This window comes from Trachurus japonicus, chromosome 6, assembly GCF_045865225.1.
Source record: "Trachurus japonicus isolate A0001 chromosome 6, Traja_1.0".
In the NCBI taxonomy this organism is placed as follows: Eukaryota; Metazoa; Chordata; class Actinopteri; order Carangiformes; family Carangidae; genus Trachurus; species Trachurus japonicus.
The window spans coordinates 14,596,450-14,613,439 of record NC_140912.1 but is presented as its reverse complement, the minus strand read 5'-3'; the positions used below and the strand labels follow the sequence as shown (position 1 = coordinate 14,613,439).

At 41.9% G+C, this 16,990-nt stretch overlaps 1 protein-coding gene across 4 annotated transcripts in view; it reads left to right on the top strand.

The window, feature by feature from the left end:
* Positions 1-16,990, top strand: part of scaper (S-phase cyclin A-associated protein in the ER) — a 61,228-nt gene that overhangs the window by 37,217 nt on the left and 7,021 nt on the right. For all 4 annotated transcript variants that reach the window (XM_085779152.1, XM_085779150.1, XM_085779153.1 and 1 more), the window contains 5 exons: positions 7,547-7,670; positions 9,278-9,504; positions 11,221-11,376; positions 13,945-14,179; positions 15,612-15,761. In XM_085779152.1, the coding sequence (XP_085635278.1) occupies positions 7,547-7,670; positions 9,278-9,504; positions 11,221-11,376; positions 13,945-14,179; positions 15,612-15,761 (892 nt within the window). The remainder of the gene's footprint in view (positions 1-7,546; positions 7,671-9,277; positions 9,505-11,220; positions 11,377-13,944; positions 14,180-15,611; positions 15,762-16,990) is intronic.

Genomic DNA, 16,990 nt, shown 5'->3' with positions numbered 1-16,990 from the left:
AGAAATGGAAAGCATTTCTCCATTTCTGTAATCAATTTATGTTCATTCTTTTCTCTGGAAACAGAGAAAGCACATGTGTCCCATCTATCATTTAGAGTGCAGAGTATTTTTGAGTTGTGGGTCTGACGTTTGCATGGCCTGCCAGTAGATAACCTCAAAGAGGCTGCCGTACTCACAAGTGGGACTCTGTAATGGACTCGAATGGCCTTGCTCTCCCATTCATTAGCATTTACTGGTCTCTGAAACTCTGCTAATGGAGAAATGCTTCTTATATTTATAAGGCTTTTAAAGGGCATCACATGTATATTGATTTTTTTTGTACTCTCTCTTCTTCAATCATTGTTATCTGAGGGAATTTCAAGCAGACTTCTGAATTGGAAGAAATGTTATTATCTCAAATGGAGAGACTGTCCTCTAGTACGAAGCGTTTGTTTGCTGAGTTTGTTGGCACGTTCGTGCAATGACGTTGTGTTAGCTTAAGCTCAAACAATACCCCCTTGACTTTTAAGACATCTTCTTGACATGCTGTGGTGATAGAACAGGAGGTGAAGATTAGGAGCATCTGTTTTTATACCCTTCATACTAGTCTAATCCAACCCTGGAGTCGGTTATGAATAATTATAAAAGAATGGGCTTGAATAAGATCCTCTTTTGTAAACTCTTGGCTTGGCTAAATGGGTTTATCTGCTGGGGCGTTTCACACCAGCATGGGATTAACGCAGTAACACTGACACACTTAAGTATGTTCAAGACCTGAAAGGTTATTATTGAATATAATTCAATTTTATTTGTATAGCACCAATTCATAATATGCATCATCTCAAGGGGCATGTTTATTGTGTGCAATGTTCTGTAGTGTAGATTGAAAGAGCTTGTCCTGTAGTTGGAATGTACTAGTAAATTAATATAAATTTAACATCTTGTATATAAACAAAAGGTTTAAAAGCCGTAAATAGAAACAATAAAATAGAATAAAGTTTGGTTTGGGGTGAATTGGGGGGTTTGCAACTTACTCATGTAATCAGTGCTGTTTAAAAGAATAAATAAGGTAAAAAGACAACAACAAAGTATTTCAACAAGTCGCAAAGTAACAAATACTGTGGCCCATATCCAGCAGTTGTGGATGTGCAATGCAGCAACAGAACCAATAGAGTAAGAGAAGGTATAGAATTTACATGCCAAACAGTATAGACAGTGTGCACACTATAGATTGTATTTAACAGTGTAAAAAGTGTTCAACAGTAGTGAGTTGTCACACAGCACAGGGCTGCAATGCAGTATCCAAAATGTGATGGGGTCATCACATGGGGTTGTGAAGAACAATATGGGTGAATGCTGAAGTCTCTGTACAGCTAATATTGTATTATTAAAGCAGAAGTAAGCGATCCGGTCGTTTTGGCTAACTTCTTGTCAGCCGATGGAGTTAGCAGTCCCCGCCCTCGTCCCTACGTCACCACATTCACGCGCATCCCTTGGCTGCACACACAGAGAGGACCGCCCCTTTATGCCGTTCTCTCTCCTCATTGGATAAAGGTTGTAGGATACAAGGAAAGTTTTCTCCTCGGCTTACAGCAGAGCAGAGTGACTGACAGACCCGTGTTTCGGACCAAACACTCTATATAAGTGATTGCCGTCGGAAGATATAACTATTTAAGACTTATGTTAACACAAACATTCTGCTTACTTCTGCTTTAATACAGCAGCTGTCTCTGTGTCGTAGATACAGATGTTTTACACACTATCCAGACGAGCGGTCCCCTGTGTGTGCTGTGTAGCTTCTTTGGTGGTAGTGCAGTGTGTGAGGATGTGATTTCAGTTGTGTGGGACACTTACAGTGGCAATTAGACAGATTATGGGGGTTACTTGATGGACTGATTCAGAGCAGTTACAGCTCTGAGGAAAAAGCTTTTCTGAGGCAGTGTGAGCTGTTTATGTCCTCCAGGGTTTAGGATCTGTATCCCAGTTTTCTTCTATGAGCTGGAGATGACCCTCTGAAGTGCTTTTCTATCGCTGCTTTACCACACAGTCATGCAGCGTGTCAGGATGCTCTCTGTGGTGCAACAATAGAAACTCACTACTGGCATGATGTAGGAACATTTCACAAACACCATCTAGAAAAACACCAGTCTGTGAGCTTTCTTGACCAAGAGAGAGGTCACTCTTAAAGCTTAGTCCAGCTCAGTCAGGTCAGTGGAGTCCATAGCTGGTGACGAGGTGCAACACAAGGACGCAGCCCGGCTGTCTACTTATCACTATCCGTCATCTGGATGGCTGTGCGGCCTAATGGGCTGCTATACAGACGCTCACCCCAGAGTGCGCTACATTATCTGTTTACAGTGATGCTGCCGTATTGATCACCTCCTCCTTCCAGATAAGCAGAGTGATTTACAAAAAAAAAAAAAAAAGGCAGCTGCGGAGATGCTCCTGCCATATCTCTCCCCGGGGAGGCTGATTCCATCTTGTTACCATTACATTAATGAGCTAATTCCTCTACGAAGCTCCGCTAATGTCCTGGTGTAACCCTGTGGTCACTGGAATGTCTTGATCAGAGTTTCTGCAGCCACTGTCATTAAGTTCAGCTGGAGAGATATCATCTCAAAACAACATCCCAAATTGTAAGAATTTAGTTTTTCACAAGGGGAATTAATATTTCATTAATTTTAAATAATAATAATAATAATTATTATTATTATTTTTTCTCTCCTTAAATCATTTTCTGTAAATTGACTTGCTGGTCAGTCAACAAATAGTTTCCGCTGGTCAATTTAAATTTAATATGAAATTGCACTTATAGTAATATATATAGCATTGCAGCATGTGAGGAACTTATCATACCCATTATACAATATAGTATGCATCAGTATCAGTATGCATGTTGTACTGTAAATAATTCCTGTTATGTAGTTGAGGTAGTTTTTGTGCTTTAACGATATAATGAAATGCGCAACTTCTTTCAACCCAAAACAAGTGTTCAACATGACAAAAATCTCTTTTTTTTTAGCTTGTGGCTTCTGTCTTCCAATAGGGGTCAGTGGAGAGAAGAGAGGAAGAACGGTCTAAGCACAAAGCTCCGTCTGCCTGTTCACAGCTTTTAAAATCTAACATGCAAAGGCACTTGTCTGTGATGTTTGGGATGCCAAAATCTAATTCAGAAGTTTATACTGTAATGTTTTATTTGTACCTTGACAATTTTCATTGCTTTTAAAAAGGAAGGCAGAGCTGCAAAGGGAGCGTAAAGGGGTGATCTCCAGAGAAAGGTTTAGGAGTCCTTCACCACTACGTGTTAACCCAATTTGTATTTCCACCTCTGTCTCACATGACCTGGTGTATCCTGTGAAATCAGAGCTGCTACCTGTGGTTTTATTTCAGGATGTTTTCCACCATTTGAAGGTGTGTGTATGTGTGTGCGCAAGTGTGTGAATGTGCGCACTCATGCTGCTGTGCGTGATGCTGTGTGACGGCTCATCAGATTTCTTCCCCTTCATACCTGGCCAGTGTGGCACAACAGCCAGAGTAGATGTCTTGGAAGCACTCAGGGTATCGTAGAGATCAACAGCAGAATCAAATTAAATGTCATTTAGATAGCAGTGAATGAAGGGATTGTTTGACAGCACAAGGAAATGGATTTGCTCCTCACCTTTTATTTTGGCTTAGGATTCTTTTTCTACCCCTGAACACAAATTTACCCTGTTTAAGAGGCAGGAACTTAACCTGATCTGGAAGTTGGTCAGATTTCTGCAGCGTTGCTCCAGTCAGGCTTGACTGTGCACATAGGAAACACACACAGAGGGCGAGAAATGTGAGACTCGGGTTGAGGAGAACAGATCTCGACTGATAACTCAATGCAGTGACAAAAAGCATAAAGAGCCTTTTAAATGTTTGTTGTCTACCGAATTGAAAGTCAGCTTTTTACTATGATGAATGACCTTATGTTGAAAGAGACAAAATCCATGACTATACATCTCTCTACGAAGCAAACCTTGTTTATGGTTACTTCTTATTTATACTCAAGGAAGGAAGTCTGGCCTCTGTTTTAGCTCTTTTTTTGTCTCTTTCCCTCCTTACTTATTTTTTCAGCAAGTCTGATAAATAAGTGTTTTGGTGTAAGAAGTTTAAACGTAAAGGTCACTGTGTGGGACACAGGCCCCCCAAGCCTCTACCTTATCATGTGTAGGCCTGTTGGCCACCCAGGCAGAGACCTAGAGGGCTGTAGGGTGGCGAAACTGGATCAGGTGTGCTCCATCCTTATACCTCTTGGCCTCATTTCTCTATGCATGTGAATAGCCATGTGGGTAAAATAGTAGCTGTGTGAGGTCAAGCTGTTTTTAATGTGGGTGCACAGATTAAATCGCTCTTAATTTGTCTCTTTCTTTATTTTTACCTTTTTTTATCTGCATCAGTTGTCACTGGTTTGTGCATCAGATAAAAGTTGTGACAGTAATTTTTTGCATCTAATTTCAAAGCAGCAATGTGACAATGCACTAGGTGGGTGGCAATATTTAGTGGCTGGGACCGTGTAAAGTGCCGTCTGTGTAATACAATGAGGAACCTCACAATGGTGTAGGTGGAGGAATGTTGGCGGCTTAGACAGAGCGGGACACATCAGTCCCTGCAAAGTTTTTATGCAACATGAGACAGGCTGGCGTGGCACTTCACCAAATTGTTCCACAAAATCTTTGGCTCGGGCTCTTATTGAGGGGTATTGAGATAGTGAGATTCCCAGAGAGGGCGTACTATCAGGTGTCATGCTCATCAAGCTCAATTAGGTGGGAGGAAACCAAAGACAGATCACTGTGATGGTTCATTGTACAAGCTGGTGTAAGGGCATAACTCAAACATAGTCTCTGACAGGACCCTCATTTGTTCAGAGATGACCAAAGACAAGCCTGATTAGCTGTGTTACAAAGCAATTGCATGCTCATTACATGAGCAGTTGAGTGAGTCAATTGTGAAGCCAGCGGGCCAGAGCTGAGCTGCCAGGAGTAAAGTGATTTAATCAGAATATGCTAATCAGCTCAGGGTGGCTACAGGCATGCCTAGAATTACATTTGAAATTAAACATTTACTTTGCCTTGTTTGTCCTGTTATACACTATAAGTGTTAAGCAGTACATCATGATATATCCATTATAGTTTGGGTTTCAGTTTCCAAATAGCAGCAGAGGCAAAATTAGGAAAACTTTTTACAGCTACATAATGGAATAAAAAAAACCCATCAGCACAGGTTACAGCATAGCCACAGTCAAATATACCTTAACCTGGGAACTGTACCCACATGCCAAACATATACAACATTTGAAAGGTTGAACAAGTGTTAAAAATGATTTCACCATGGACTGAATGAGCATTAAATGTTTCTCACTATTCTATAATTTTGATAATTTAATTTCACGTGAATCAGTCTGTATGCAAGGGCAACAGACAGAAATCATAGTCACGTGACAGCAGAAAACAAACAGTTTTTGCTAAGTAACATCGTATATGATGTTAATGGCAATCTTGTTTGACAGGACTAGGTGCAATTTTTAAAAGGGATTTTAGGTATTTGATTTATTTTCAACCAATTTCCATTTCCTGTCCAAAAACAAAGAAGTGAGCCAATAATTTGCATGTTAACCACTGAACAACTGAACAACTCACCACACATTTTCATGTGGTGATTTGCCCGTTCCGTTAAACAAACCCAATACCCCTTTCCCACTGGCCAAAAAACCCGTTTAAACCCGCTAACAATCGGCTTTTGGTGAGAGTGGTTTAACAAACTCTAATCAACAACAACTTTGCATTGCCTCTCCAGTCCACTGATAGAAACCTTTTTTTTTTTTTATCTTTAAGAGACGTTTAAAGTTCTTTGTTTCTCTTTGAAGCCACAGTTAAATCTCCCGTGATTAAAACTGTTCTGAAAGGAGTGATGACACCACCACAGTTTTTATGTAAAATTGATACACAAAACATTTAGAAAGTACTAAATCTGTTTTATCATATGTAAAATCTGACTGCTACCACTGACCAAAACGACCTCCATCAGGCTGCTGGGAATGAGCTCTTTGACTCTAAAGCGGTCAGTCCCTGCCTCATCATAGAGTCTGATACAATATCCTTACTGTTATGTGTTCAACAAGGGCATGATCATAAACGCTAAAATAGAGACTGAACGCACCTAAACTAACTCTTGTCCTTTGGAGGAATGTACAACTGTACAATCCAGCTACCACAGCTTAAATTTCATAAGATGTGTGAAGCACATAATTATACATCTGTATTTGAGAACAGGTATTTGAGATGTCAATTTGGTATTTGCATAGAAGCCGATCTAAATCTCGTGTTCGCTGGGGAATCGGAGTCCTGACGCTGCATGGCTGCACACATCCGTATAGTTTGGCTGGGATCTCATGTAACCTCACCTCTTGCTCCACACGGGCTGTTGTGTCAGTGCACTTAACCATTATGACCCGACTTTTTCCACCATCTTTATACTTTAATAGAATTAGTGTCAATATAGCTGGCACATGGGACTGTAGCATTTTACGAGAAAGCTCCTTTTATGATTTTTTTTTTTCTTCTTCTTTTTTTAGGTGGACGGAAGTGAGCTTTGATGTCAGATTTGGTCACTATCCAATAGTTCAAAAATATAGTGCCTCTCACATCAACACTACATTTCTATGTCTGACAGCTTTACCCTGCAATGTCAATAATGACACGGCAAAACGACCGATCTGCCCACTCGCAAATGCGAAGCAAAGAATGGAGGAACTTATTGACAGACTTGGGTCTACTTCAGTCTAATCTATTTTCCTTTACTATGCCAGCCGTGGTTTGACCGAAAACGCACAGCAGATGTGAAGGTTTCAGTAGATATCAAAATGTTTACCAGTTGAAATAAACATGGCCTACTTTAGGCAGTGGAGAGGCAGATTCCATTCTTCCAGCGAGCAGATAGGACACGCCATTCCGCCAATGGCTAAAATATACAGTTGTCAGAAAATATTAACTGATGAAACAGGGGCGAGGGGGAGTAGCAGTCACAGCAGAACGATTGGTCAGTTATCTGAAGCATTAATCTTCCCTGGGACTCGTTTTAGAGCAGACATAATACAGAGGCACGCTGGCTGGCTCAGCACTGGCTGCTGCCTGGGGCTGCCTGGCGGCTTGTGAGGAGCTGCTGAGAGGAATAGTTTTATCTCTCCAGCGGAAATGCTGCACCATCTCAGCCAAGATGGGACTGAGATTGCGTTCAGCTTCTCTGAAGGTGGCTCTAGTGAGGGGAGTCTCTGCATAAGTAGCTGATATGAGTGTTTTATTCCCCAAATCGGCTTCCTTACTCGGCGCTGTCAGTGAGATACGCTTTTGACTTGCGAAGACAAACTACACCCTTAAGGAACCACAAATACAGAAGAGTGTGTTTGGTTTCCTGATGACTGCAGATAGTCGTGTCAGTGCCCAGGGCTAGACATTTACATCCCAGTTGTAGTGTTACTGTAATGAATTGCGAGGGTGGTGTCAGCACACCTTGTGATGAATAATGATTTGTCATCTTTCTGTGTTAGATCGCTCTGTGCTGCTGTAAACACCTACTACCTGGCGTGCTCCTGTTGCCCCCTCAACTGCTCCTATGTGCTGTTTAGCAACAAGATCGCGCTTCTCATGGACCTGCTGCTGCATCAACTCACAGTAAGTCGGTGCACCTCCTCTGAGACATAATTTGCCATCATAAACAAGACATTTCACAAAGAATGCAATGAGTCGGTTTGTTCGCAGATAGTTTATGCAGGCTGCATAAGTCCTGTACATGTAGAGAAGATGCTGAATGTGTTTACATACAACGCACCAAAATTTGACCAGACGAACAGCGTTTCTAACACATACTTTTATTAACACTTCCTTGTTTTCTTTACATTTATCTGTTGATATACAGTATTTTGACCACAGAGAAAGCCCTGCCTGTTGCATGTTCCTGCCACAGTGTTAATGAAAGACAGACCAAAGGCACCAGCCAGCAAGTAACAAACCGTTGCCCAACCCTCTTCACAGATGCCTCCCGACTTGGGAATGTGAGAGCACAGTCAGTCAAGCAGGCAGGCAGGCTGCACTGCGGCGACATGTCAGCCCAGATCCTTCAGCACTCTGTAAGGAGGACTGTAAACATCAGCCCACTCCAAACATCTAACGGTGGCGGACTGCTGGGGCCGCCTACACTCACAACACAGACAGGACAAGGCACAGGCACAGGGTTGTGGTACATGCATGAACTCTACTGGGGCTTCCCTTTCTCCAGTGCCGAGTTCCAATCCAAAGCAGTCATATTTCCTTAGGGCACACAGGGAGAGGTTCGGCTGTACGTTTGAGTTTATATAAAACATATCTGAGCAGCTGCTCTGCTGACTGACACGTCCAACAACACTGCAGGAGACAAACTAACTGTTCTCCATGTGTTCAATGCAGATTAGGATTTGGGCTCAACAATTATCCACGCCGCTACACGCCTCTCTTTGATAAGTTGTGATTTAATTCACATCTGTTAACTTTAACATGTGTATGTCTCTGTCCTGGTTGTGCGTGTGCACCAGCAATAGCGAGTGAGGCAGTGGGGGTAGTGCTGCCATATGAGCATGTCCCCTTTTAATTAGATTTGTGGAGAATGTCGGTGGATTTACCTATGCTGTCAGCATTCACTCCAACCATTAGACCAAATGAGGAGGTTCTACCTTTACAACGTTCTCCATGTCTAACAGCAGCACTATATTTTAAACATGGACTTCTGCTTGTGTGTTTCATTAGGTTTGACTAGAAATGTGACCGAGGAAAATGGTCATCTAAATGCATGGTCTACTTTCTTCTGCATTGTTGTCATTTAAGCCTTCATCCTGTCAGAATGGACTTTATTCATATTCCATCTTTAATTGTTTACACCAGCTTTTTTTGTGTTTGTGCGGCTTAGAAATACCTCCACTAGATATCATTATTGTAGCCGTTAAATATCCCATAGATGCTGCTAAGTTGTGGCCTAAAGATGTTGAATAATGAAGTCACTAAACTCACTAAACTGTATAATGTAGCAACGACATCGGAAAAGCTTTAAAAAAATAAAACAGGGCATTTAATGTAAGCCTCTGTATTAATTGAATGGCTTTTAATGCACATGCTGGAAGTTGAATTGCCCTGTTTTTGTTTTTCTCTCTGCTCTCTAGATATTTTGTCTAACTGCATTTGGATGATCAAGTTTTTTTTGTTTTTTTTTAATTGGTTGTTGTGTTGTCTTCTGTTGTGTATTCTTGCAGCTGTACGTCCCAGATGAGGATAAGTCCATTTTTGGGCGCAGTGTGAACAAACAAGTCTTTGAGGGCTTGACCACAGGCCTGCTGCAGACCATTGCTACCATCCTGGGGTCCCTGTGGCCACATATCTCAGAGTCTGGACAAGGCGAAAACACGAGGATTTCCTCCCCTGATGCCAAGGTCAAACCTGCCACCGAGTCCTTCAACACCCGCACACAAGACCTCATCAGGTATTTTCCTTCCCGTGTTCCGTGTTTCTCGCACACTGCTTCTCCTCCTCCTCCTACATGGCACCTCTTTTTCTCATCATGACCTTTTTACCTCCTCTAGTACATCCCTCCTCCACTCCTCTTCACTGGGTTGAGAGTTGGTCAACCTCTGATTTCCTCAACAGTGTGCCTGATGTAAAGAATAGGCTGACAAAGTGTCAAATCTCTTGGAAATGGTCCAACTGGTGTCTTGTTAAAATGAGAGTTGTGTGAGAATGACGGTGTATTCTGGCATCCGTCCAGCTTGTACTTTTTCCACACATTCAGTGCCACATTTCAAGTAAAATCAGTTCTGGGAGGGGGTGGGGGGCTACAAAGTAGCATAAACAAAGAGCACTTCCAAAGCTTTGAAAGGTCCCCTTGAACCTGGTGTTTGAGCTAGCCTCGTGGGTCTGAGCTGTAGGAGTCGGTGCTGTGTTGGAGAAATGTGGGCTGTGAGGAAAGGCAGGCCCGGCTTGATGAAGCCCTGTGGAAGAGTGCAGTCTTTCCACCATCCCTCCCACAAGCCATGATTCATCTGGACGGAGCAGCTGCACAGGCCCACCACTCTCATCCACTGACCCAGTCGTAACCCTGGAGACAGGGGAGGGCCTGAGAAAAATGGTATCGTCAGACTGGTAATCCCAAGTACGAGCTCAAGATTTACCTCAACTGCCTTGTATAATGTATATGCTTGTGAGGAAGGACAAAAGATCAAAACAGTTTTAGCTTTTGCAACACTCTCCCATTATACCCACCCATATATCACACAGAAAGGAGTTCACCATTTCCTCTCGTCTCATTACCAGTTTCTCAGTTTGGCTTTCAGTGCTTTTAGTCGCCCATCATCGTCATTAATGTTTTCAATCCGTGCTCAAAACGTTGAGACCCGAAGCGGTGAGTCCGACCACCGAGCTGATTGTCAAACAGAGAGCAGCCTTTAACAGATCACTAAGTGTGAGGACTGATCCTTTCAACCTAAGTAAAGCTGTGGAAGAGGATCAAGTCAAAACAATGGGACTGGGTTCAAGTGTCAGGTGACCTGCAGTGGCGGTGGTTGGAAATGGTCATAATAGCCTGTTTTGAGAGACTCTGAGTGAGTGACAGACAGTTCTTAAAAAAAAAAAATTTTTTAAAGGTATGCGAGAGAAGCAAGGAGTCAAGACAGTGGTAAGATGAGCAGCACTGGCTTCACAGTGACCATATCAATGACTTTGAAAGCCATGATTGGCAGCTGCAGCACTCGCCAGGTTTTCATAGGCTTTCGGTGGCTGAGCTGAGCCTGAAGGCGCAGGCATGCTGGAGCTGTGGGAAGATGGCCCCAGGTCAAGCGGACTGTCAAGGGCCCAGAGTTGGGCTGGCACAAGGGCCACAACAGCCCTCTAATGACACTATTAGCAGTGATTTGTGGCTGAAAGAGTACAGGGAACATGATCATGAGACCTGTCATTGGCAAAGACAAATTGGAGATATCACAGTAATAGCAGGGAGTGGAGAGCTTAGGTGAGGTGTCTGCTTTCAGCTGCGGTGTTGTGGAAGTATGCACAGTAAAGGCCTTTGTCTGCCTCTATGAGATGAGCTTATTTTTTTTTTTTTTAACAAAGGAAGTCACCTGTGGTAAATTTGTTTCAACATTTACAAATAAAATGATTAACCACAGTATGTTCTTTTTCTCTTTTTGTGTTTTTTTTCTTGCAGCTATGTAGTAAACATGGGTCTGATTGACAAGTTGTACGGATGCTTCCTCTCCGTCCAGTCTCCTGTAGACGAGCACCCCAAGATGTCTGCTTTCCTCCAGCAAGCCTCGGCCCTCCTGCACAGCATGTGTAAGCTGTGCTTTGTCGTAACCGGACGGTAAGAATGTCTCTTACTCTATTACACACCTTAAACATCTCTGTGATCTCTTGACACACAGAAACATCTCTCTTTGCATCTAATAATGACAGAGACCCAGTCGCTGTCAGTTCTTTAATGTCACACGGATCCCCAAAGACAGGCTCGCGGTTACTCACACAAAGACTCCTGGTTCCTCTGCAATCAGCCAGCAGGTCGTTTCCTCCAGCCAGCTCGCTGGCTGAGCTGTCGTTACTGCAGATAGAGATAGGTATCTACTTGACCCAGTGCTCTGTCACTCACCATAAACCTTAGCCTGCAGCGTGGGGGGAGCCCACCCACGTGTGCTACGGTGACCTCCACTAAGGGAGGTTCAGTGGCGCCGCTGACAGAGGCTAAGCACACAGACACACTGAGGGACATCAGCACCACAATTCTTCACTTAAAAGAAAAATAAATGTTGACCATGGTAGCAAGCTGAGATGTTCTTTGATGTTGTGCGTTTACACGCATTTAATCGCTATACTGGATCTAGTTTAGAGATTGAGCCATAACATCTTCACTGTTATTCCTCTTTCAGTTCCCCCCACTGTACTAGGGTTACTACTAGTCTGCTATTATCTTACCAGCTGCAGAGCACTTCAGTATCAATGACCAACTGCTTCACACCAGCGTGGCAGAAGACAGCTACAGCAGGTCTACGTTCATCACTGAATATCTGTGAGAAAACACAGTCTGATCACACAGGTTTAGCGAGAGCAGTGTTCTGGTCAATATCGCAGCCCGTGGGCTATGTTCTGCCAAGATACTCTGTGTGTCATATACAAGAATGCTCAATGGGCTCGTAGAATATTTTGGCCATGCCAGTTGCTGTGTCAGGGGATTATAATGGCATTAGGAGGCTATGTTCTTGCCTAGCAGCATATTTCACGCAGTGCCTGTTGGCTAACATCAAGTATCAGCATGCAACTGTAGCTTCCATCCAGAGGTCACACACCCTCCGTTCTACATGGCTGCAAATCATAGCTGGTGCTGCTGCTGCTGCTGCACTAGTCTTAAATTGTCTGTCTGCACTAGCCCAGGGTTTTTTACTGGAGTCTCCTGCATTACGACTTATTTACTTACATTTTCTCTGGTGTTTCAGTTCATTTATTTTTTGTCGGTGAATGTGTGTACTCACATTACCCCTGCAGCCACTTAATGATATTTAATGTTTCTCTGATGTATTTTCTAATTTTTCCAGATTTGATTCACCACCTAAAGTTCTGTCCATTCAATTTTTAAACAAAAATCGCGAATATTTTTAAATCCCCTGCTCTAATGCCAGACACATCGATCTAGGAGCCTTTACTCCACACAGTACCTTCTCTTAACAACCAGCATAATCCTGAGCTTTGTTGTTAGATGTGATGGAGAGGTGTTAACTCTATTTCTGCATCTTTTTATGTTCAGTGTTACCGTGTCCTTTTCCGTCTATGTTGTGTTTTGTTATTGTTTGGTAATATTGACTTTTTCCTTTCTATAAATGCAATTGTATATAAGTATAGGTGTAAATGTGGTATAAAGCATGTTTATTATTATAATAATCATCATTATTATTATGAATTGCATTATTAGTAGTAGTATTTTAGGGAAGCGGGATAAATATAAATATGCAAGTTACTGCACAGGGAGAAGAGGTGGAACTGGACAAGTCTTGACTTCTTCCCACTCCTCTTTGAACATGTGTTGAGCTTTCTTTGTCTGTTGTTGTTGCTTACCGGTAACTGTTTTGTTTTTCTTTTCATGTTAAAATAAATTTTTTCATCATCATTTTACATCAGTGTACAATGAAAGGATGATGTTACCATCCCTTTTAACAGAGTGGCATCTTGTAGCAGTCAAAGAAACATATATCACCTTAAATCAAAACCTTACTGAGGATTTAATTAAATGTGCTGGAGCACTCGGCACCTTGTCAGGCATCAATCATTATCTGCCATCTTGGAGTTACTGCCATGAGCTCCTCGTCACGGGATTATTATGTTTACTGCAGTGGGAGTGGGAGTAAGTCATGATGGTCCCGCTTTTTCAGCTGCAACCAAACTGGCAGTGACTCTTACCAGTTAAATGAAAGATATTGGAGGTTCCTTGCACGCAAAGAAAAAAGATGGTTGCTCCATAAATAAAGGAGAGGCACATGAAGTTCAGAAGATGAATTTAGCAGCAGCTGTCATCCAACATGTCAATATGCAACAGATTTCAAACTTGGTGTTCTTCCACTCGCAGCAGTCAGTTAAGCCAGGTAATGCAGCAGCGCTAACAGGGTAGCGCGTCTTATCTAAAGGGAAAGTTATCTCTAAGCTCTTGTCTGATTAATAAATCTACAAGCTGCTGAGGTTCAGACTGTTATTTGTGTCCTCAGCCTTCAGCTAAATTATAGTCTGACTTTCTTTTATCTTTCTTTCTTTTTTTTTGCTTAACGGCAGAAAATAAAGACACTAATGCTATGTAGTGTTTCCAGGTATCAAATGGGCTTTTTCTTGATAAACGTTTTCACTTTTTTGTTTTTACTGACCATTGTCTCATGTCTCCTCTTTTAATCTCCAGTGCTCCCAGTATATTTGACAATAAACGTCAGGACCCCACTGGATTGACAGCCTTGTTGCAGTCTACAGACCTGGTGGGAGTGGTGCATACGCTGTATTGTATCCTGCTGCACAGTTTCTTACCAGAGTCTGCCTCCCAGAGTCAGGAACCCTACAGCCCCGGGGTCATCCAGGTGGCTTTGCAAGGCATCCGCTTCCTCAACAGTTTTGCCCTGCTTGACCTATCCGCCTTCCAGGTATTCATAATAAATCCGAAATATATTCTGTTTCACACTTGTCGCAAATAAGATCCTTTGATCCAGCAGATTTTGTGCATTGGTGGCAGATGGTTAGACGTAAAGTATTTTTTCTTTTTCTATATGATTCTGCATCTGATCTTTATTTGAGCATATTTTCTCTATTCCCATTCTCAGTAACTGGAGTTTGAATAAATTGTCAAAAAGAGCAAATTATGCGACTTCTGCCTTGTCACAATAAAAAAATTATCCTTTCTGGATTTAATAAAATTGCATACATAATCAATTTGATGCAGTTTCCTTTGTAAATAGCCATTAGAGGAGGAGTTATTCTCCTCAGGACAAAGCTGACCTGTGCACATAAACACCGGTACCCTTTGACCCCGGGTCAGTAGTTGGGGTTGAACAAAGCACGGTGGGTCAGCCGTTAGGACGGAGCGCCGGTGATTAGCACTGTATGCGGGGCCGTACATTACCCACCCTGAGGAGGAGAGGGCGACAGCTTCACTGTGCTAAGTCACCGTGTAGACGGAAAGGCACGAGAGCAAGCGTTAATTATTTTAATGTCTTGCCGTAATTACTTTGAAGCAGCTTCCTCTCACTGACCTGCCACAGTCCGGCAACTCAAAACAGCTGGAAATGAAAGCATTTCACTGCCGAGTTTTATGAACATTTTAAATAATGTTTCTTTTTTTGGCCTGGGTTGTAATCACCTTGTGTTTCATATTACCTCACAGCACAGACTAATACATATTTTACTGGATGGATGATCAGAATTCAGGCCGTTAATTCACTCCTCTGCCACATCAGCTCCTAATAATATGTTTAGAGGGGAATTGCAGTAGGGTCCTTTGCAATATAAATAACTTGGTTTTGCTGTGGTTGCATGTTGGCAGAATATGCTGCAACAAAGGGAACATAAGTTCACATTCAAACCAGAAATGATGTTTTCCTTCTTTGCTTAGTGGTTTTCCTGTTTGCCTTTTCGAACTGTGACATGATTTTCTTTTTTATCTAGATTTATTTATTTATTTTTATTACAGAGAGCAGCTTACATGGTTCATTGAGTGTAATATGTTGTAATATGTACATTTTGATCCTTCTCAGGTATTGTGTTTATGGATGTTACAATGCTAGCACACCCAAATGTCCAGTAAATTGTATTGATCTTATGGTGCTCTGTCACACTGACATGTTTAACAAATACTGTCTGTGAGCTGCTCCTAGCATCTCATTTCTGAGCCGTATTGGGGTGTTTTATGGTGGGACCCCCGCTTGAGTTGCTTATACTCTTACACCATGTATGTTCCCACCAACAGCTTTTATTACTTTGCGTTGTTAATGTGTTGAGGTCTTTGGAATCACAATTGTAGAGGATTTATGGTTATTGTGCTGTAGTACACACTAACATGCTTTGTCTCTGACTTGCCAGTCTGTTCTAGGAGCTGAGGGCCTGTCTCTAGCTTTCCGACACATCGTCAGCTCCCTGCTCTGGTACTGCTCCCAGCATTCCTCTGAAGAGCTGCTTCATGAAGTCATCATCTGTGTGGGATACTTCACCGTTAACCACCCAGACAACCAGGTAATCCAGCTTCAAACTCACAAAAAACGAATTGCTTTTGTCAGACTAAAAAGATTTGAAAAAGCAAACTACCATAAATATAGAATATGTACATAGTTTGTTATAATTAAAGCTAACTTGAAATTGTTTCTATTACAAGTAGAGCCAGTACTTTCATTTTGTTTCAGCTGATCTGAAGTAATGACAAATTCCAAAAATTCCAAATTACTAAAGATAAATTAGTCTTTATACTTCAGGTTAAAGACATTAAAAAACATGAACATAAATATATAAAAAAATACCATAATGGCAAAAAAAAGAAAAAAAAAGAAGTATCAGATTCAAATCAGATTTTACTTTGTAAATTACTTCAATGCAAGTGCTGCAATTTCCCAGCGTTTTGAAATGATGATGCACATAGCAGTTTAATTTTCTATATCTCTAGTTGATATCTACAAATCATTTGTTTTATCTGATTAACAGCACAGACACCAAATGTATTCATTTTTTTGTTATTCATAACATAAGAAAAGCAGAATCAGACAGTGTTTAGCATTTTTGATTGTAAAATAACTGAGAGAGAGTAATCTGCTGGAAATTATTGCGTATCAATTTTCTAGCAAAGAGAATTTAATTGAGGGGGTCAATTAATCTGTTTGTTTCAGCTTTACTTAGCACAGTGAATCGATTTCTACAACAGTTGTAATTTAATGTTGTGTCAATCTACTAATTGTTTAATTGTTATAGCACATGTTGCATTTAATGCTTTCCATTATGAAAAGCTGCCTGTTCAGTTAACAGGGCTGGCTAATATCATCTTACTTTTGTTCTGCTCATGTATTATTTGTCAGAAAAAGGGTGTAGTTTTGTAATTGTAACAAAAAGCACCTGTTTAAAGATTCATTCCCTGGCACCTTCCTGCTCTTGGTGTGTGTGTCGTCTATTGTCCCACAGAGTGACCCATTGTTCCCTCCTGGTAAAGCAGGGCTCCGTGCTGCGCCCTGTGTTACAACTACTTAGGGGGCTCTATTGAAGTGAGCAGGATGTGATGGAGCAGACCTGGCTGCTGTGTAATTGGCTGTCATGCATGGCCCGTCTACCGGGCCCCTGATTAGCCATGCTACAGTTGGCTGGGCTTTGATTACGTTAAGCCTGACCCACACAGGCAGCAGCCACAGCTTCACTCTCAAACCTCTGATATGTCATTTAAGTCCACACAGTTGCAGCCAACCCCTATCACAACAATTTAT